At 40.3% G+C, this 23314-nt stretch overlaps 1 protein-coding gene across 3 annotated transcripts in view; it reads left to right on the forward strand.

Moving 5' to 3' along the window:
- PARL (presenilin associated rhomboid like) overlaps positions 1-23314 on the forward strand; it is a 55034-nt gene that overhangs the window by 3023 nt on the left and 28697 nt on the right. For all 3 annotated transcript variants that reach the window (XM_061414474.1, XM_061414482.1, XM_061414464.1), the window contains exons 2-4: positions 8656-8845; positions 9301-9441; positions 12326-12374. In XM_061414474.1, coding sequence (XP_061270458.1) covers positions 8656-8845; positions 9301-9441; positions 12326-12374 — 380 coding nt within the window. The remainder of the gene's footprint in view (positions 1-8655; positions 8846-9300; positions 9442-12325; positions 12375-23314) is intronic.

A 23314-nucleotide genomic window follows, 5' to 3' on the forward strand; every position in this document is an offset into this window, starting at 1 on the left:
ACAACTTGGTTAAAGAGGAGGTTCCAGTAAAAATGGAGACCATTTGAAACAAATACATGTGGTGTTGAAGATTACCATCACACGTTTTAGTTTGTCATTCATATGCAGAGTTTGAAATTGACATTATTTGGGGTGACATTGAAAAAGAGATTGTGGGTAAGCCCGAAATGTAACTTCTAGAAAGAAGCAAGTTTCTTTGTATGTAACTTTATTAGATCTGCTTTCACTTCTCGAAGTTCTAAAATTAGTATATGGAGGAATGAAGTCAGTGATATGATTAAAACAGAGGTCTGGGCTTAGTCCTTGTGATTTTTTGTTGTAACAGGAGTGAAGTGTGGCTGAGAATTTGCTTTTTTTTTTTTTTTTTAACAAGAACTACAGGTGGTGATATTCCTCAAAATTTCTGCAAACTATAATGGCAGGCCCAAAGCAGCCTGCCAGTGAAGAATGGTTTCTGTGCTTTAAAAGACTGAACAGTATGCCACAGAGATATAAGTTGTTTTTCACAAAGACTAAAATATTTATTGTCTGGCTCTTTACAGAAAATGAAGAACATCTCACTTAGAGTTTTTAGAAACTTTACCATTGTCAAACTGTTGGCAGCACTTCTGAAAAATGGTTTAGGCTTGAAAGAAGCCTGCATAATTTTTCAGTTGTATGTATCATTTATGTGGAGCGTAAATCTTAAATTTAGACTGGGATGACAGTCTTAAGATATATTTAAATACTTGACAAATTAGTAAAATCTGGTATATTTATTTCCCTTTTAATCTTCCACGTATTAACTCAGGATGAGTTTTAAGAAAATAACTGTGACATGCTTACGCCAGTCAGGAGCTTGGTGTACCTCCCCCAACCAAATGGCTGGAAATTCCAGGGTACTCTTTCGAGAGGGAAAGAGGATGTGGATGTTATGCTGGGAATGAGCCAAAAATGCTCACTGTCAGTCCTAGTTAAACTTTCCTATTGGAATTCTTCGTTTGTTTACAAATCCTATTTTTTAAATTCTAATTAGTTAGGATTAACCTGTAGATAACTATTGTAATTTAAGTGGAAATATTGTTGGAAGAGTGGGGGATTCATTTCTAGCTCCTGGTATTCAAAGTGGTTCATGAACTAGCAGTTTAGGACAGGGGTTTGTCAGACTTATTTTATAAAAGTCTAGATAGAAAATAGGGCAATGTAGGTCTTTGTCAGATATTATTTTTCTTTTAAACAACTCTTTAAAAATGCAAAAGCTGTTTTAAGTTGGAAGACCAAATTCTCTCTGCAGGCCATAGTTTGTCAGTCTGGAATTTAGGAGCTTGTTTAGAAATGCAGCATCTCAGAGTCACCCTAGACCTACTGAATTAGAATCTTTTTTTTTTTTTTTTTTTAAGAAGATCCCCAGGTGATTTGTGTAGAGACTAAAGTTTTCCCCACATCTGTGGTAAATCTCAACTTTTCAACCCTCCCACACTTGAGAAACCTGCTGCTGCTGCTGCTGCTGCTGCTGCTAAGTCGCTTCAGTCGAGTCTGACTCTGTGCAACCCCATAGAGGGCAGCCCACCAGGCTCCCACATCCCTGAGACTCTCCAGGCAAGAACACTGGAGTGGGTTGCCGGGGAGCCCTTAAAAAATACTGATGCACTCACTGATCCCATCCCTGCTGCTAAGTCACTTCAGTCGTGTCCGACTCTGTGCGACCCCATAGACGGCAGCCCACCAGGCGCCCCCGTCCCTGGGATTCTCCAGGCAAGAACACTGGAGATGCTAATTTAATTGGTCTGATGTGAAGCCATGGTGTCCTGTTTTTAAGAGCTTACCAGGCAATACTAAGGTATAATATAGGAAAGGAAAAGCTGTTTTCTGTCTACCAATATTAGGTTTATTGACTGGGGCCCTGCCAGACTAACAAAAAACCAGGTTAACAAGGGGAAAATGTGCTTTGTACATATACCTGGAAGTACTCAGTGATGAGTAACCAAAAGGGATGGTTAGAACTTGGTCTTACATACATTTTAACAAAAGAACAACAAAGTTTTAGAGAAATGAGAAGGCAAAGGGAAAGGACTTTGAGTTTCTAGGGCAGCAAATAGTGGGAAGTTAATATAGGGGCGAGTTAGTAAAGATTGTTATGTAGATTCCTCTGATGTTCTCTGAGTTCTTAAGGGTCTTGAGTTGTCTTGTGGTTAATTCTGTCCTTCCTGGTAGAGACGGGTGGGGGTACACCCTTACAAGTGTGTATCCTGCTTCTAGGCCTATAGGGGCAGGGCAGAGAGTTTTTCTTATATCTGCTGCTTCTCAGTTGTCTTCAGCTCAAAATAATCCCCGTGCCAAAGTAGCATATTTGGGGGTGGAGTATTCTGCTCCTCTTCAGGAGCCAGCGTTGAGAATTACTGTTCCAGACTATGCTTTCAGAGTCATAACTGCTTCTGCCACAGTTAATGTGGTAGATTTTAAAACATGGCCACAGTCATTTGCAGCTTTTCTCATCTGAAGCTGGAATCTATTTCCCTTTTTCTTGAAGCAGGGTTGGCATGTGGAAGAAGTAATGTGCAAGGTTCAGAGTCTGGACCTCAAGAGGCCTTGCAGCTTTATCCTTATCTGTCTTGGAACACTCTCACTGCTATGGTTAAAGCTCTTGTTAGACTAGACTAGAGATTACCGAGACCATTTAGAAAGAACCAGCTAACAGCCAGTACTGAGGCTCCAGATATGGCAGGGAGGCCATCGTAGCCTTTCCAGCTCCAGTTGAGCAGCCAGATGACTGGCTGCATGAGTGATTCCAGATGAGACCAGCAGAAGAACTGCTCAGCCGAGGGCAGCTACCTCACAGAGTCATGCGATGTAATTAGGCTTTTAGGACAACTAAGTCTTGGGGCAGTCTGTTATGCAATAATAAATGAGGCAACTGGGGAAGTTGCTGCTAGATATGGATCTGCTGACCAGAGCAGGAACTGTGCTGCCTCCACCTTCCTCGGGAGTGATGCCTGTGTCCTGCCTCCTCACTAAACCCAGTTCTGGCTGGCGAATCTGATGAGAAGGCGTTGGTCACGTCACGACTCTAACCAAAAGGATATCTGTAAAACAGTTTGTAGCTTCCCAGTCCCTGCAGCATATGAATGTACCTTTGCTGTTGCTGTTGCTGTGTCGCTTCAGTCGTGTCCGACTCTGTGCAACCCCATGAACTGCAGCCTACCAGGCTTCTCCATCCATGGGATTTTCCGGGCAACAGTACTGGAGTGGGGTGCCATTGCCTTCTCCCGAATGTACCTTAGGTGAAAGGAATAAGTGTTCAGTGAACCAAGTCACAGTACTTAATTCTATCAAATAAGTTCTGTATGTCCAGCTGTAACATATATATTCTGCATCTGAACTGTACCTGGGGCTAGTTTGTGTATCATGTTCTTTGTGTCCTCAGCCCCACACTTAACTTTTGTTGAGATTCTCAAGATAAACATTAGTCCAGGCAAAAGTTTATCTCAAGATAAACATCAGTCTTTGACACAAAGCCAGATTCCCAACCTGGCATGTTTGTGTTCCTTCTCAGGCATTGTGCTTCAGAACTGTAAATGAGTTGAAGAACTGTTGAAGTAGTCTTTCATTAGAATCGATTGAGTACATATCCTGTAGTATTAAGCTATTGGAGATACAAAGAAATCTCATCCTTCATATTTCTTGGTCTAAAAAGAGAAAAGTGTGGCCTAGTGGTTAGGATTACAAGGACCTCATTGCCATGGCCTGGGTTCAGCCCCTGATGAGAGAGCTGAAGTCCTGGGAACCTTGTGGCACAACTCGGGGCGGGGGGAAACCAGCTGCCAACTACACTGGGTTACAATTTCTAACCATTTACAAGGAAACATTGAAAGGAAATGTATTCCTGTAACTTTGTGTCACATCTTTTGTTTTTTGACACACAGTGGTGTTGCTTTGTTTACTAGACCTCGCTGTAAATTAGGGCTTAAACCCTGGTAGCTCAGACAGTCAGGAATCCGCCCACAATGTAGGAGGCCTGCAGTGCAGAAGGCCTGGGTTCAATCGTTGGGTCAGGAAGGTCCCCTGCAGAAAGGAGTGGCTACTCACTCCAGTATTCTTGACCAGAGAATCCCATGAACAGAGGAGCCTGGTGGGCTACAGTCCATGGGGTCATAAAGAGTTGGACACAACTGAGCGGCTAAGCACATTAGTCTAAATTACTTTGGAGTATTTAAGAAAAATCAAATCCAATTGCAAAGGATTGACACACTTTTAAAGGTGTTATCAGTTAGGAATGCCCTTGCTGCTGCTGCTGAGTCACTTCAGTCGTGTCCGACTCTGTGCGACCCCATAGACGGCAGCCCATCAGGCTCCCCGTCCCTGGGATTCTCCAGGCAAGAACACTGGAGCGGGTTGCCATTTCCTTCTCCAATGCATGAAAGTGAAAAGTGAAAGTGAAGTTGCTCAGTCGTGTCCTACTCTTAGCGACCCCATGGACTGCAGCCCCAGGCAAGAGTACTGGAGTGGGGAGGAATGCCCTTGGTGGTAAGTTAATTGTTGCTTAAATATATGAGAGAAATACTTAGCTCTTAGAAAGATGGTAACAGTAACCCTGTATGCGAGACAGCAAAAGAGACACAGATGTCTAGAACAGTCTTTTGGACTCTGTGGGAGAGGGAGAGTGTGGGATGATTTGGGAGAATGGCATTGAAACATGTATAATATCATATATGAAATGAATCGCCAGTCCAGGTTTGATGCATGAGACAGGATGCTTGGGGCTGGTGCACTGGGATGACCCAGAGAGATGGGATGGGGAGGTGGCTGGGAGTGGGGTTCAGGATGGGGAACACGTGTACACCCATGGTTGATTCATGTTGATGTATGGCAAAACCAATACAATATTGTAAAGTAAAAAAAAGTACTTAGCTTAAAATGATTGGTAGGTAACTGTTGTCTTTGCTCAGTTGCTCATAAAATGTCAAGGTTAGTACCTGAAGTCCTTGGCCTTTCTCTTGACATTCAAGATAACTGCCCTGTCTCTAGAGACTTACATGCTTTTTTTCAAGGCAAAAAGAAGTGGGAGGGATGTAACATTAGTGATACCTCCATTTTTACTGGATAAGCAAAACCTTTTCAGGAGGTTTCTAAATAATTGTCTCATTTTGTTAGAACTCTGTAATATGGCCACCCCTAGCCATAGGAGCGGAGAAGGCAATGGCACCCCACTCCAGTACTCTTGCCTGGAAAATCCCATGGATGGAGGAGCCTGGTAGGCTACAGTCCTCGGGGTCGCTAAGAGTAGGACACAACTGAGCGACTTCACTTTCACTTTTCACTTTCACGCATTGGAGAAGGAAATGGCAACCCACTCCAGTGTTCTTGCCTGGAGAATCCCAGGGACGGGGGAGCCTGGTGGGCTGCCATCTATGGGGTCGCACAGGGTCAGACACGACTGAAGTGACTTAGCAGCAGCAGCAGCCATAGGAGAGCCTCATAAAGTGAAGATATTTATCTTTCTTAGCGTCTGCAGTAAAAGCAGGCAATAGAACAAGAAATAGAAAAGTAGATTTGCAATTTGCCATTCAGTAGTTATTTGCTAAAGGATAAAGCTTTGGTTTTCCCAGTAGTCAAGTACGGATCTGAGAGTTGGACCGTAAAGAAGACTGAACATGGAAGAATTGATGCTTTCAAATTGTGGTGCGGGAGAAGATTCAAGAGTCCCTTGGACAGCACGGAGATCAAACAAGTTAATCCTAAAGGAAATCAACCCTTAATATTCACTGGAAGGACTGATGCTGAAGCTCCAGTACTTTGGCCACCTAATGCGAAGAGCCAGCTCACTGGAAGAGACCCTGATGCTGGGAAAGATTGAGGGCAGGAGGAGAAGGGGGTGACAGTATGAGATGGATGGCATCACTGACTCATTGGACATGAGTTGGAGCAAACTCCAGGAGATAGTGAAGGACAGGGAAGCCTGGCGTGCTGCAGTTCATGGGGTCGCAAAGAGTTGGTTACTACTTAGCAACTGAACAAACAACAAATTCATAAGCCTGGTGACAGATTCTGAAGGAATTCAGAGCCATTCTGAGTAACAGTTGGCATTGTTTGAATAAGTGCATTGCTTTCCAAAATAGATTTTGTTGAAAGGAGTAGCACTTATTTGTAAGTACAAATTCTGACTTACTAAAAGTTTTAAGGTGAATTACTTTATCATTACCCATCCTTACCACGTGATGTCTGAAAATTTGAACTGTGCTGTGGACTCAGTATTGAAGAGCAAGTTAGATGAGTAATAGTAGTAACAGTAGTTACTCCATGTTTCTGAGTTTATGTTTCCATATGCCTGCTAGATATCACCTGGGTGCTCAAACACTATTGCAATATAGCTTACATCTGGTAAAATGTATAAGTGTTAAGTGTATAGCCCCTTAGTGCTGACAGATGTATACACCTGTGCAACTGTCACCTAAAAATAATGTCCATCATTCCAGCAAGTTCCCTCTTGCCTCTTTCCAGTCAAGTGATTAAGCAATCACTATTGATTTTGATCACCACAGATTATTATTTTTTAACCACAGGTAATTTTTGCCTAGTTTTCAGCTTCGTGTATATATATATACATGCCATCACACAGTCGCATTATGTGCTCTTTTGTGTTTGACTTCTTTTGCTCAGTGTTTTTGAGATTCATCTGTGATGTGTGATCGGTAGTTTTTCATTGAGTAGTTCAGTTGGCCCTGTGTATCTCCAGCTTTCTCATCCATGGATTCAACCATGTTGATGGGGAATGTCAGCTATATTTTCTATAAGGGATTTGAACATCCAGAATTTGGTATCTGCAAGAGGTCCTAGAACCAATCCCCAATAGATACTGAGGGACAACTGTATTCCATCATGTAAATATACCAAACTTTCTCCTTTCCCCAGTTGATAGCAGTTTAAGTTCCAATTTTTTAGCTGATAGAATTGTGCTGCAATGACTGCAAGCATTTTAAACAGTGCCTAAGATGGAATTATTCATCTCTCCTTCTACTTTCCTGTTTTGGTGCTTCTGATTTTCCTTGTCTTAGTGAATGGTACCACTTTCCTTTCAGTTATTCAAAATAAAACCAATAATTGTTCTTGATCCCTTTTTTCTGAAGTAATTGTTGACCCTTTCTTTATTAGGGATTGGCCTTGGTGGTAGAGATATAATGAACACAGAAGTGACAATCCAATTACAGTACAGCCAGTGAATGAGAGAAGGTTAAGAGTATATACAAGGTATTTTAGGACTCTAGGAGTGCAAAGAATACACTCAGCCTGGGGGAGGTTAGGACTGCTGCTTGGAGGAGGACGTGAGCTGAAGTTTGAAGGGCACAGAAGAAGTTAGAGAAGCACATCCTGCGACAAAGGAGCGCGTTGCGAAGTTTGATAGATGATGAGACATTTACTGTGTGGTTCCAGGCAGGGGAATAAGAAAGGTATTTGCGTTTAATAAAATGTGAAGGATGAATTGGAGTAGGGAGGTATTAAAAGCAATGAAATCTGTTAGGAAATGGTCAAGTATTCCAGGTCAGAAGGGATGAGCTAATGGATTGTGTTGGAATTAAGGAGAGAATGTTGGTCCTCTGAGAGAGCATTTGAGGAGGTGTTGAATGTTTGTGGAAGAATAATATGAGGAAAGAAGAAAATGCAACATGTTAAAACAAATGTTTGAACTTAAATAAGCTGTTGACATAAACTAGGCATGAGATAAAGGACTAAATTAAGAATGGAAAGAATGTTATTTGCCAGAGTTGATTTTTAATTAGATGATAAGAATTAAGGAGATGGTAAAAATTAAGGAGAGAGAATAATAACTTCTAGATTTTTAATCTTAGTGGTTCAGAGAACTGTGGGACCACCGAAGGAGTAAGGAAGTCGGAAAATGGAGCTGTTTGTAGAGGGGGCTGAATTCCCTTTTGAATATATTGGTTTTTGAAGTGATGGGGAGCATGCCTGCATGCTTAGTCATGTCCACCTCTTTGTGACCCCATGGACTGTAGCCTACCAGGCTCCTCTGCCCCTGGGATTCTCTCAGCAAGAATACTGGAGAGGGTTGCCATTTCCTTCTCCAGCCAAGTAGAAATATTCAATATATAGTTGGAAATACAGGATAAGAAAATTGAGGCTGGGACTCGAGACATATATTTGAATTACTTGTTTAGATGTCATCCAGGCCACAGAAATGAAATTTTTCTTTTTACTCAACCAGAGTGTTTCAGGGTGTGGGTTACAAAGATGAGAAGACCTGTCTGATTGCTTTCAAGCAGTTTTATGAGTGTAGAAAGGTAGTATGTTTAGAGTATAATGAGAACAGTCAGGAAGAGGCCTCTGCCTGGTCTACCTGGGAGAAATTACCATTTGACAAAAGAAAAAAGCTTTTTATTGGATTGTAAACTGTGTGGAGGAGGAGTACAAATTGTTTTATTTATTGATACACAGTAATAGTCCAGACATGCCCTGTAAAGCTGCTGCAGTGTGTCTCTCCTTTTTCAGAAGAGCATGTTCACTGTTTTGACTGAATCCTCCCGGGAGCAGGAGTCTCGGTGGCTTTGGGGCTGCAGAGCGAGAGTAAACTGAGTTGGTGGCTGCAGGCTAAGAGGGGAGGCTCATAGAGGTTGCTGTTGGCAAGATGCAGTTCAGTTTCTAATCTGCCATTTTCTTCTGTAGGTTTAACTTTTTTATTCAGCAAAAATGTGGATTCAGAAAAGCACCCAGGAAGGTTGAACCACGAAGATCGGACACAAGTAGTGAAGCGTACAAGAGAAGTGCTTTGATTCCTCCTGTAGAAGAAACAGCCTTTTACCCTTCTCCCTATCCTATAAGGACTCTTGTAAAGCCTTTGTTTTTTACTGTTGGGGTAAGAGCTCACATTAATATGAGTTACCTACATTGCCTCAGGTGTGGCGTTAAAGTACTGTTCGTCGTGTTTGGGCTCCCTTAATGACACATGGAGGGGCATCAAAAGGATCTGGAGTCGTGATTATAAGAAAACATGAATGGGGTAATTGCTGTTAGCGCATGGTTCACTCATGTAAGCCCTGGAGAAGAAACTCATGGGCCTCTTACTTGGTATAACATTGCAGGTGATACTGAGTTGATATTTTTAATTTTATTGAAAAAGTTCTAATTGTAAGCAGGTCCCAGGGTACTGTGAAGTTAATAAAATGGGAAACAGTGAAATGTTCACCTAATAAGTTTCAGTGTACCCGATGTTCCTTATGTTCATAAAAAGTGATGAAAATGAAATAATATCCTTGAAACTATGTATAGGTCTATTTCTTAAAAAAATTTTTTGTAATATGTTTTATGTAGTTTACAGGCTGTGCATTTGGATCAGCTGCTATTTGGCAATATGAATCACTGAAATCCAAGGTCCAAAGTTATTTTGATGGTATAAAAGCTGATTGGTTGGATAGCATAAGACCGCAGAAGGAAGGAGACTTCAGAAAGGAGGTAAAGATAAACGTGGCTTTTGTTTATTCTAGTTGATAAGTTTTTGAAGTCTGGTTATTATGAAGTGTTTTTAATAGCAACGTTAGGTCAGTAGATATGAAGTCAGTGCACTTAATATTCTTCTTTATTCACTGTAGTAGTTTTAGTCACCAAATTGTGTCCAACTCTTGCGACCCCATGGACTGTAGCCCATGAAGCTCCTCGGTCCAAGGGATTTCCCAGACAAGAATACTGGAGTGGGTTGCCATTTCCTACTCCAGAGGATCTTCCCAACCAGGGGATTGAACCCTCATCTCCTGCATTGCTGGTGGATTCCTTACTGACTGAGCCACTGAGTATTAATGTTTTATATGGCTGGCACTGTGGTGGTCAAGTGTTTCAAGAAGTTCGTCCCTCTACCCACATATACCAAGAATCACCACAAATAGTTGTGAAAAATTACTGTTGTGCATTTTCTTCCAGCTCTTCTAATGGCCACTGTTTTTACTTGCATCATCTGGATGGATGATTTTGGAGTACATGTTGGAATCAGAGGGCGTTTTATGTTTGAGGGGTAGAGATACTGTGTGGATTTTAGAAAGCTTCTTAGTGACATTATGTTTATATGTCTCTAATAAATACCTACTGTTGATGTTTCTAATTGTGCTTGGATTGAGGATGCAAGAAAAGGGTACAAATGCAGAGCTTTTAGAACTTTTCCTTACTTCATATGCATGTTAATGACCTTCCTCACCTTTTAGAGAAAGCATATATTTTGTTTCATTTGACAGTGCTTACTGAGCAGAGCCTGTAGGCCAATTTGTGAATCTTTAATTTTCAGGCACTTCCTTTTATTTTTTCGTGGCAGCACATTGCCCTTCCAGTTTGGAGATGAGTTGGTGTCCTCTTCGGTTTTCCCCTTCCACTTTTTTCCTGGCCAGTGAGAGGCTGAGAGGGCAGCCGTGGGTGTTCTTTTTCTTAATGATAGTTGAGGTTCCTCTAAGTTGGGAGGATTCATTCCTCCTTGTTTCCCCATCAACACAAGAAGCATGAGCCCTACCTGTTCTAGAGAGGCTTTTGTCAGAAGAACAATTGATGTAATTTTGCGGGTAAAACCTGCAATAATGAGCAAAGGTTTTTATTTAGTACAATATGTTTGAGAAGATAGTAGTGCTGACCTATTCCACATTCCTGGATCCCTTTAAAAGCTATAGGCTTCTGAAGTATAAAGTTTTGGTATCCAAATTGTTCCTTGAAATGGTGAAAATGACACAAATGATATACATAATCTTCATCCAAAGATGAGTTTGTTTGAGATAGGTAAATGATAGGGTATAAAATGTAAAATCTTGTTAAAGTTGAAGTAACACATAAAGAAAACATGGGGAATGAAAGTCCTGGGAACCCATGCCACACTACTGCAGCAAGTAAGGTGTGAGAGCTCACATACATTTAATTTTACAGTTGACCCTTGAACAATGCAGGGCTTGAGGCGCTGATCCTCCACGTAGTGGCAAACGTGCATGTAACTTTATAGTTGGCCCTCCAGAACAGTGGTCCCACGTTGGTGGGTTCTGCCAGCTGCAGATGGTACAGTGTATATGGTGTAGTACATATTTACTGAAAAAAATCTGCGTTTAAGTGGACCAGTGCAGTTCAAGCCTCTGCTGCTCAAGGGTCAACTGAATTACAAAAATGAAATCATTGTTGAATATGGATCAAATACATACTGAGTTGTAACTTTTTTTTTTCTGACCTTGGATTTCTTTCAGTATTAGTATACAAAGTCTGGCTCAAGTTTCATGGTGAGAACATGTATATATTTTTTAATTAAAAAGCTTTAATCATGGAGGGAAGTCCCTGGCGGTCCAGTAGTTAGAACTTCAAGCTCCCTCTACAAGGGAACATGATTTCAGTCCCTGGTCAGGAAACTAAGGTCCTGCGTGCCACGTAGTGTGACCAAAAATAAATTAAAAAAATTATACATGAATAAAACTTTAATCATGGAAAATTTCAAAAGTAAAGTAAAAGAGTAAAGAGGATAAAGAAAATAGTATAATGAACCCCTGTCATCCTGCATCAACAGTTACTGACACACAGCGACTTTGTTTCGTCTAGTCCCCTTTCCTTCCCATCCTTTCCCACCACTGATTACTGTAAAGCAAATCCTAGGCATCACCTCAGCATGCTCAGTCACTAAGTCTTGTCCGAGTCTTTGTGACCCCATGGACTATAGCCTGCAAGCCTCCTCTCTCCATGGGATTTCCCAGGCAAGAGTACTGGAGCTGGTTGCCATTTCCTTTTCCAGGAGATCTTGACCCAGGGATTGAACCTGAGTCTCCTGCATTGGCAGGTGGGTTCTTTACCCACTGAGCCATCGGGGAAGCCCCATTCTAGGCATATATCAATTATAAAAAGTTAAACGTGTGTCCCTGATAGATTAGGATTCTGTCTTGTTCTAAACCTCAATCTAATATTATACCTTAAGGTATTTTTTGGTAGAAAATATTCTTGGTTGGAATTTTAAAACTAGATCGGGCCTTGGTGAATAATCACTTATTTGATGGTGTGTTAGGTGCTTTACATATGTCCTGATACTCCTCACAATAGTACTGCTAGGTACCTATTACCATCTCCATTGTACCTATCAGGAAACTGAAGTTTAGAAGTAGTTTGTTGAAGGTCATAGAGCTGATCGGTGGCTGTGTGTAGAGAATGCAGGCTGTCTGACTGTAAAACACCAGTGCTTCCCACTCTACTACATATTTATTATGTCTCTTGTTCAGTAGAGATTTTACTGATGAGGACTCTCATTTATGCACAAAGCATTTTCTTTCTTGCTTTTCATTTACATAGACTGAAAGTATTTACCATATGGTGATAAGCCGTTTTCCTTCTGTTTTAGATTAACAAGTGGTGGAATAACCTAAGTGATGGCCAGCGGACTGTGACAGGTTTGTGTTAGCTTACACGTTTTAGCCATTCAAGGGAAGAGAAATCAAACCAAAAGGTACAGTATGTCGTAGTCAATGGCTTTTGTACCATGCTCATCAGTGGTGTAGAAGACAGAATTTCTGTACCTTCAGGCTAATGTAATGGTTTGAAAATATTGTGGCATAAAGGTACTGTATATATGAGGCTCTGGGTTATTTTCTAATTTTAATCTAGATGATACTTATCAAATGATCTCTGTTGTAAAGTCCTAGCTTGTGAATAGCTTATGAGTAATTATTACTATCCTATTAAAGTACTCAAAGGGAACGCTGATTAAGTACCTTATTTATACAGCAGACTTTATACATATTGTCTCCCTACCTCACAGGGTTGCTTACAGGGTAGTCATCTCCCCTTTTACAGATAAGGAAACTGGCTTTCAGAGAAGGAACTTTTCGAAGGTCACACTGCTACTAAGTAAGAACTGAGTTTCAAAATCCAGGTCTGTCTCATCCTAGAGCCAGTTTTCTCTTCTACACCATGCCGTTTATAAGATCCTCTTTAAATGTGAGCATAACATTTGTATCACCATGATAATTTCATTTGTTTTTGGTCAGCTTTTATGGAAGACAGCTGGAGAAGGAAATGGCAACCCACTCCAGTATTCTTGCCTGGAAAATCCCATGGACAGAGGAGCCTGGTAGGCTACAGTCCACGGAGTAGCAAAGAGTCAGACATGACTGAGTGACTTCACTTTATGGAAGACAGTTCTGGCTCTTCAAGGTAAAACTTGTGCAATATTCTAAAAATTATGCAATTAGTTATTTGAGAAACTCAGGAAATGGATTTGTAAGTTAACAGTTGTACAGATAAAGGAAAAAAATCTTCCTAGAGAAATAGCAAAATACTGCTTTCCCTCAAATATGGTTAGACTTAATGGTACTCTTAATTTTTGATACCTACTTAAGTGGAGAAAAGATGCATTTGTTTCTTCATTCAGACTATTTCATATGTCTGGAAGGTTTCATTTTTCTGTCTCCCTGATGGAATTGATCCAGTCTTCAAGCTTATGGTTTAGACATTATTTCCTGCAGGGGGGAATTTTTTTTTTCTGAATTCGTTGCACTTTTTAATAACTTAAAATGCATGCAGATGCCACCACCCTTATGGCAGAAAGTGAAGAAGAACTAAAGAGCCTCTTGATGAAAGTGAAAGAGGCGAGTGAAAAAGTTGGCGTAAAGCTCAACATTCAGAAAACTAAGATCATGGCATCCGGTCCCATCACTTCATGGGAAATAGATGGTGAAACAGTGGCTGACTTTATTTTTCTGGGCTCTAAAATGACTTCAGATGGTGATTGCAGCCATGAAATTAAAAGACGCTTACTCCTTGGAAGGAAAGTTATGACCAGCCTAGACAGCATATTAAAAAGCAGAGACATTACTTTGTCCACAAAGGTCCATCTAGTCAAGGCTATGGATTTTCCAATAGTCATGTATCAATGTGAGAGTTGGACTATAAAGAAAGCTGAGCACGGAAGAACTGACGCTTTTGAACTGTGGTGTTGGAGAAGACTCTTGAGAGTCTCTTGGACTGCAAGGAGATCCAACCAGTCCATCCTAAAGCAGATCAGTCTTGGGTGTTCATTGGAAAGACTGATGTTGAAGTTGAAACTCCAGTACTTTGGCCACCTGATGCGAAGAGCTGACTCATTTGAAAAGACCCTGATGCTGGGAAAGATTGAGGGCAGGAGAAGGAGGGGATGACAGAGGATGAGATGGTTGGATGGCATCACTGACTCAGTGGACATAGGTTTGGGTGGACTCCAGGAGTTGGTGATGGACAGGGAGGCCTGGCATGCTGCCGTTCATGGGGTCACAAAGAGTCGGACACGACTGAGCAACTGAACTGAACTGAATGCAACCTGCTTTATATAATTGTACATGTGTCATCTTTGAGAACGATGTTGAGATTTTTCATTTTTGCTGTAACTCCTAGCATATATCTGGCACACAGTTCAGTTCAGTTGCTCAGTCCTTTCTGACTCTTTGTGACCCCATGGACTGCAGCACACCAGGCTTCCCTGTCCATCACCAACCCCAGAACTTGCTCAAACTCATGTCCATCAAGTCAGTGATGTCATCCAGCCATCTCATCCTCTGTCGTCCCCTTCTCCTGCCTTCAGTCTTTCTCAGGATTAGGGTCTTCTCCAACACCACATTAGAGTCTTCTCCAAAACCACAGTTCAAAACATCAGTTCTTTAGCTCTCAGCTTTCTTTATGGTCTAACTCTCACATCCATACATGACTACTAGAAAAACCATAGCTTTGACTAGAAGGACCTTTGTTGGTGAAATAATGTTTCTGCTTTTTAATATGTTGTCCTGGTTTTTCATAGCTTTTCTTCCAAGGAGCAAGTGTCTTTTAATTTCATGGCTGCAGTCACCATCTGCAGTCATTTTGTAGCCCAAGAAAATAAAGTCTGTCATTGTTTCCCATCTATTTGCCATGAAGTGATGGGACTGGACGCCATGATCTTCATGTTTTGAATGTTGAATGTTGAGCCAGCTTTTTCACTCTCCTCTTTCACTTTCATCAAGAGGCTCTTTAGTTCTTCTTCACTTTCTGCCATAAGGGTGATACCATCTGCATATCTGAGGTTGTTGATGTTTCTCCCAGCAATCTTGTTTCCAGCTTATGCTTCATCCAGTCCAGCATTTCGCATGATGTTCTCTGCATATAAGTTAAATAAGCAAGGTGACAGTTTATATGGCACATAGTAAAGACATTCGGTTAAAATCTATTGAGTGACTCAGTGTTGATGAGATCTTGAATCAAAAGGTTGAGATTTTTCAAGTATATTGCCAGCTATATAATTGATTAGCCAGTAAAATCTTAATAAATGATAACTTTCAAAAGAAACTCTGTAATAACACTTGTGTTTCCATTGGAATTAACTGGGCTTTTTGGTTTGTTTGCTTGTTTTTTGAAAATCAGTAGCCTTTAGGGTAGCAGAGTTTTAATTTCTTTTGATATTTTCAGAGTGCCTTACAGTTAGTTGATACCTAGTGTTCTTTGAAGATGATAAAGATTTTGTTGTTTAACATTTGAGGAAATGTGGGATCAGAAATTAAAACCTTTTTCATGCCAGGAAATAGTTTATTCAAAGAAGTTGGTATTTGGAAGTAGTTAAAAATCAGAATTCTTTCCCTTAGATGACGTTGCAGTCTGACTAAGAGCCTGAGTGTAAAGTACTTCAAATCGCATAAATGTGAATGGTCATGCTGCTGCTGCTACTGCTACTGCTAAGTCGCTTCAGTCGTGTCCAACTCTGTGCGACCCCATAGACGGCAGCCCACCAGGCTCTGCCGTCCCTGGGATTCTCCAGGCAAGAACACTGGAGTGGGCTGCCATTTCCTTCTCCAATGCATGAAAGTGAAAAGTGAAAGTGAAGTCGCTCAGTCGTGTCCGACTCTTCATGACCTCATGGACTGCAGCCTACCAGGCTCCTCCGTCCATGGGATTTTCCAGGCAAGAGTACTGGAGTGGGGTGCCATTGCCTTCTCCGGAATGGTCATGCTAACGATCTTAAATATTTATTGTCAGGTTTATTAAGTGACTTTTAAAGGCTGAAGAAATGCTCTTTGATCTGTTCAGTGTTATCTCAGACTCCTCTTTCAGGACATACTTATGCTGATAGCAGTGAATCTAGCCTTACACTTGTTCGTGGTGCATTATAATCAGTTAGCCGCATAGTAAGATTTCAGTGGTTAATAAACTTATGCTTTAGTTATATCTTGTCTCTTTTCAGAGGTGCCAGTTCACTCCACTGACTTGCTTATTTAGCACTTTGGTTGCTTCCTTTAGGCTGATCTGAAGTGAGGTTCGCTTTGGTTGTTTGCTTTAGGTTGATCTGAAGTGAGGTTGGCTCAGCTGGCTTTTATTGAGGATTGATTTATGGGGTGATAGATTTATTCTGTGCCACCTTTTCCTTGAGTTGTGGAGGTCCTCTGAGTGGTTTTCTTTTTTCTTTTTGTGTTTTGAAAGAACTGAAGTCCTTAGGAGGCCACTGACCTAGGGAGTCTTCAAAGCTCTGTGAGACTAGTGTGCTTCTTTGCTCTGTAGTATTCATACCTAGACACTGGCAGCTTGAAATCTCTAGCAGGTTAAAGGTTTTGCAGTTTTATGCCAAACGTTTCATGTAAGAATTCCTTGCTGCCTGAATCTGGGTGGCAAGGTTTTGGTTATAGCAAATTCAGACAGCAATATGTTTTATCCACATGCATTTGTTCCCTTAGCTTTAGGTGCAGCAAGGGGTATCTCAGGTTTATTCACACCTCTTTGGATTCCTAGGTTTGGATAAGAACAGTTTAAATCATAAGGGATTTACTTTATCATAATTTACTTAATCACTAAGGTGAAATTCATGTATTCTCTAACATTATTTTAATGTTACCATGCACATTTATTCATTTCACAATGATAGACGCCTGCTGCCTTGGGACAATCTGCTGCAATCTGTGCTTTGAATCAGCATCCAGATACCTGGGATCAGGGAAGGCTGTGTGGTTTATCAGAAAAGTAATGAGTGGAGGTTTGTTATAGCAGAAAGTGAAAGGTGGGGTGAAAACATCCTTCCTTAGAGCTGAGAGCAGCTGATGGCTGCCCCTAGTTTTTGACTCTTCTATCTCAGTTCGTCCCTGGGAGTCACTGTGTCAGTATCTACCAAAGAACTGGTCTTAATCCCTTAATCTTTTTATTCTTACCTAGTTTAGGACTTTCTTTGGGTCTTAATTGTTTTACAGATACATCTCCCTAAACTTCATATTGCTCTGAAAAAATTATTAAAGTTCAGTTGGTGTCTGTAGGATGAGGGGGGTGCATCAAGTAGCATTCTTCAAAGTTAGACTCATCCCTGGTACTTTTATCTTTCAGCTAGTCTCCTGTATTGTGTTACTGTGCAAGACTTGCAAGCCTGTACTGGAGGTCCCCAGGCACCCCCACAGAGAGTTTTCCCCTCCGTTTCTAGCTTTTAGAGGTGCCTGTGAGACACTTGTCAGGTTTTCCTGTTGGCTCAGCAGAATGCTGACTCTACTGTATTGGGTTTCAGGTAAAGCTGAGAGGGAAGAACCTGCTAAATTATTGTATCTGAGCGAGGAGGGGACAGGGAGAAGGAATATGGGGAGCAAAATCTCAACAAGCTGGCGTCACAGTTCCTATACTAGTTCGCATCGACCGTCAGTGCCAAAGTTTAAGCACTGCTGCACCCCAGGCCCTTGATCCTTGTGTCCCAACCTCTAAAGTCTGTGTTTTTCTTCTTTGCTCTTCTGTTTCTACCAGGATTAGTTTATTTTTTAGTTTTAGTTCTAGGGGAAAGGATAAGAAAAGTAATGCTCGGGTGCCATCTAGGCTGCAAGTACCATGTTAGTAGGTACTTTGCAAATACACATGTTATTGTTAGTCCTTATTATTAATCTTAAGAGCCCTGTTAGAAGTATCCTCATTGTTCAAATGGGGTAACTGAGGCTCAGGGAGGTTAATTAACTTGTCTGAGATCACACAGCTAGAAGGGCTGGAGATAGGAAACAAACTCTTTAGTTCAGAAAATATGCCTTTTATTACATCCTTTCACTTTCTGCTGTAGCAAACCTCCACTCATTACTTTTCTGATAAACCACACAGCCTTCCCTGATCCCAGGTATCTGATGCTGATTCATAAGCCAGATTGCAGCAGATTGTCCCAAGGCAGCAGGCATCTATCATTGTGAAATGAATAAATGTGCATGGTAACATTAAAATAATGAGTGAATATATAAAATAAAAAATAAATCTCTCTCACTATAGACTTCCAGTTCCATTCCCCATCCATAACTGTTGCCTTTTTAGTTGCTTATGTATTCTTCCAAAGCATCTGTTTTATAGGCGTTTATGTTTACATCTAACTGTGGTTTAAACTATAAATGGTAGCATGTAATACATACTCCTCTACATCTTTATTTTTTTTCACTTAGTATTTTAAAAGGACATTCCTTACTGATATAAGTAGATCTATTGTATGCTTTAAAAAAATGTTTTATTGAAGTGTACCTGGAAGAACTTGCACATGTCATCTTCATGTGCAACTGATTTTCACAAACTGAGCACATCTACATAACTAGCACCTCGATCAAGAAATGGAAATTACCAGCATCCCAGATCATTCTTTGGAATGGTGCTTTAGTAGTCCATGCAAATGAATACTATTGTAACAAGTTTTCTATTAATGGATATTTAGGTTGTCGTTAGTCTTGCTTTCATAGGAAGATGGAAGATGGATAGTCTTTTTGGATTTCCCCTGATTCCAGGATGCTGTGGGACCAGTGCTTAATTTGTTTTGTGGATATTTTCCAGGAGAAGAAATTATAGCCACTGTGTAAGGCCGACAGAATGATCCTTGTGCCTGTAGTCCTGGTTCTCAGGGAACCTGAGGTAGGGACTGCTGAACTCAGTTCTTTGGCTGCTCCATGGATGTATGTGCTTGTCAGTGTCTGGACTGGCCATGACTAGCTTCAGTCAGATAGGAGAGCTATGGGGGGATGAACTGGCCCATCTCAGAAACGGAAGGGATGCTGTAGTTAGCTACTGAACTCCACTGGGATAGTCTTTTTTCAGGAAAATAGAAAAAGGGGTTGTACCCCCTTCCTTGGCTAAGGAGGAAGATAGACTTGAAATCACTGAACCCCCAACAGTGCTTTCCAAATCAGTATATCCTTTTTTTAATTCATCGTTAAAAGTAAAAACACAGTTCGTCCTTTCCTTGGACACCAATTTGAGGTTAGGGTGCTGACCATCCACACAGTCAAAAGTCTGTGAATAACTTTATAGACGGCACTTTGTTGGATATTCTGCATCTGTGGAGGACTTCCCGGTGGCTCAGATGATAAAGAATCTGCTTGTGGTGCAGGAGATCCGGGTTTGATCCCTGGATAGGGAAAATCCCCTTGGAGAAGGGAATGGCTACCCACTGCAATATTCTTGCCTGGAGAGTCCCATGGATAGAGGAGCCTGGTGGGCTACAGTCCATGGGGTTGCAAAGAGCCAGACACAGCTGAGTGACTGACAAAAACACTGCATCCGTGGATTCAACCAACCATAGCTCATGTAGTAACATAGAATTTATTGTTGGAAAAATCTTCATATAGGTGGCCCTGTGAAGCTTAAACTCGTGTTGTTCAGGTGCTAACTTGAATACAATGCAGTGGTTTTTATTATATTCACAGGTTTGTGCTACTATCACCATCACCTAAGCCCAGAATATTTTCATTAGACTGTAAAGAAACCCTATAGCCGGTGGCAGTCTCTCCCTGTTCCTCTCCTCCATTTGTCCTTAGACAGCCACTTTCTTTCTCTCTGGATTTGCCTGTTCTGGACACTTCATAAAAATGGAATCACATAATAGAGGCATTTTGTGGCTGCTTCTTTCACTGATGTATAATATTTCACTTCTTTCACTTACGTGTAATGTTTTCAGAGTTCATTTACTGTGGCATGTGGCAGTACGTGCTTCTTTTTATGGCTAAATAATATTCCATTATATGGATATATCACATTTTGTTCATTCATCTGTTTTTGGACATTTATTGCCACTTTTTGGCTTCATGTTATAATAATGCTGCTGCCAAACTTTCATATATGTGTTTTGTGTGGACATATGTTTTCATTTCATTTCTCTTTGAGTATACCTAGAAGTGGAATTGTTGGGTCATATGGTACTCTGTTTAACTTCTTAAAAATTGTGGTAAAAAAAAAACACATAAAATACACCATTTAAACCATTTTTGAGTGTAAAGTTCAGTGAAGTTAAGTATATTCACATTGTTATGAAGCATCTCCAGAACTCTCTTTGTTTTGTGAAACTGACACTCTGTACCCATTATACAATGATTTCCCTTTATACCCCTTCCCCAGCCCTTGGTAAACTATCATGCCACTTTCTGTTTCTATAATTTGACTACTTCAGATACCTCATGTAAGTGGAGTCATACAGTACTTGTCTTTTTTGACTGGCTTATTTCACTTAACATGTACTCAAAGGTCATCCATATTATAACATGTGACAGGACTTCCTTTTTTTAAGGCTGAATAATTTATTCCATTTTGTGTATGCACCACATTTTGTTTATCCTTTTGTTCTTTGATGGCCTTTTGCTTCCACCTCTTGGCTCTTGTGAACAGTGCTGCCAAGAACGTGGGTGTGCAAATCTTTTTGTGTCCCTGCTTTCGGTTCTTTTGGATATATAACCAGAAATGGGATTGCTAAATTACATGGTAGTTCCATACTATTTTCCATACTGTTTGCACCATTTAAAAATCCTACTGCATCCTTGCCAGCACTTGAAAATTTCTGTTTATGGTGTTTTTTAAAATGAGTGCCATCCCAATGGTTGTGAGGTGACACATTATTGTGATTTTGGTTTCTGTTTCTCTAATGGTGTCGCATGTCTTTTCATATTCTGGTTGGCCATTTGACTGTCTTCTTTGAATAAATGTTCAGAGTCTTCACTCACTTTAATCAGGTTGGCTTTTGTTGAGATGTAGGAGTTCTTTATATGGTCTAGATATTATTAACCCTTTATCAGCTGTGTGATTTGCAAATGTTTTCTCTCATTCTGTAGGTTGCCTCTCGTGTTCTTTGCACAAAAGCTTTTAGGTTTGATGTCACATCTGTCAATTTTTGCTTTTTTGTTTGTGCTTTTGGTGTCATATCCAAGAAATCATTGCCAAATCTAATGTTATGAAACTTTTCCCCTATTTTTTTCTAGGAGTTTTATAGTTTTGGTCTTAGCTTTAGGTCTCTAATCAGTTTTTAGTTAATTTTTGTATATGGTATAACAAAATGAGCAAAGTATTTGGACATTTATCCAAAGATGACTTTCAAATGGCCAACCAGCATATGAAAAGGTGGTGTAAGGTAAGAGTCCAAGTGCATCCTTTAAGTGTGGATATCTGCTTTTCCCTGTGTTCTTTCTGTAGAGTTGCCAGGTGGTTTTCTAGAGTGAGTGTACCATTTTATATTCTCTTTGGCAATGTATAAGGATTCCATGTGTATTACTTGTCTTTTTCTATCAGCAACTACAGTTTTTTTGGTATTTTTTTATTGTGATAAAATATACATAACATACAATCTATCATTTTAGTCATAAAATGTGTAATTCATTGGCATTAAGTGCATTCAGTGTTGTGCAACCATCATCACTATCAATTTCTGGAACTTTTCATCATCGCAAACAGAAATTCTGTACCTGTTAATAACTTCCTGTTCCTCTACCCCTTAGCCTTTGGTAACCACTATTCTACTTTCTGTTTCTATGACTTTGCCTATATTTCATATAAGTGGAATTATAAAGTATGTTTTTGTGTATGGCTTCTGTTTAGCATACTGGTTTCCAGGTTCATTCATATTTTAGCATATATCAAAATTTCGTTCTTTTTAAATGCTGAATACTGTTTTTTTTTAAATTAAAAAAACTGTAGTTGATTTACAGTGTTGTGTTAATTTCTGCTGTATAGCAAAGTGATTCAGTTACATATATATTTATACACATACATTCCTTTTTTAAAATACTCTTTTCCATTATAGTTTATTGTAGAATATTGAATATAGTTCTCTGTGCTATATATACAGTAGGATGTTGCTGTTTATCCCTTCTGTATACTAAAGCTTACATCTGCTAACCCTGACCTCCCAGCCCACCATCCCTCCTCCAGCTTCTTCCAGCTTCCTCCTGCTTGGGAGCCACAAGTCTGTTCTCTGTGTTTGTGAGTCTGTTTCTGTTTCAAGTGTGTGTGTGTGTGTGTTAGTTGTTCAGTCATGTCCTACTCTTTGTAGTCTCATGGGTTGTAGCCCAGCCAGGCTCCTCTGTCTATAGAATTCTCCAGGCAAGAACACTGGAGTGAGTGGCCATGCCCTTCTTCAAGGAATCTTCCTTACTCATGGGTTAAACCTGGGTTTCCCTCATTGCAGGCAGTTTCTTTACCTCCCGAGTCATCCCGGAAGCCCTCGATAGGTTCATTTGTGTCATATTTTGGATTCCACGTGTAAGTGATACATCATATTTGTCTTTCTCTTTCTGACTTCGCTTAGTATGATGATCTCTAGTTGCATCCTTGTTGCTATAAATGGTATTTCATTTTTTATATCTGAATAGTGTTCCATTGTATATATGTGCCACATCTTTATCCATTCACCTGTTGATGAACATCTAGGTTTTTTTCATATATTGGCTATTGTAAATAAGTGCTGCTAAGAATATAGGGGTGCATGTATCTTTTTTGAGGTATGTCTGGGATATATGCCCAGGAGAGGGATTGCTGGATCATATGGTAATTCCTAGTTTTCAGAGAAACCTCCTTACTGTTTTCCACAGTGGGCGCAACATCTTATATTCCCACAAACAGCATAGGAGGATTCTCTTTTCTCCACACACCTTTTCCAGCACGATGGCCATTCTGACCAGTGTGCAGTGATACTTCATTATAGTTTTAGTTTTGGTTTGCATTTCTCTAATAATTAGCAATTTTGAGCCTCTTTTCATGTGTCTGTTGGCCATCTGTATTTCTTCTTTGGAAATTAAGCCCTTGTCAGTTGCATAGTTTGCAGATGTTTTCTCCCATTCTGTAGATTGTTTTTTTCATTTTGTTTATGGTTTCCTTTGCTATGCAAAAGCTTGTAAGTTTGACTAGGTCTCATTTGTTTGTTTTTGTTTTTATTTATTTTTGTTGCCTCAGAAGACCGACCTAAGAAAACATTTTATGTTTTCTTATGTATGATTTATGTCAGCATGTTTTGCCTATGATCTTTTGCAGTTTTAAGGTGTCATATCTTATGTTTAAGACTTTAAGCCATTTTGAGTTAATTTTTGTGTATGATGAGAGGGTGTACTCTTCACTGATTTACACATGGCTGTCCCGCTTTCCCAAC

The sequence above is a fragment of the Bos javanicus genome, chromosome 1, assembly GCF_032452875.1.
Source record: "Bos javanicus breed banteng chromosome 1, ARS-OSU_banteng_1.0, whole genome shotgun sequence".
Lineage (NCBI taxonomy): Eukaryota > Metazoa > Chordata > Mammalia > Artiodactyla > Bovidae > Bos > Bos javanicus.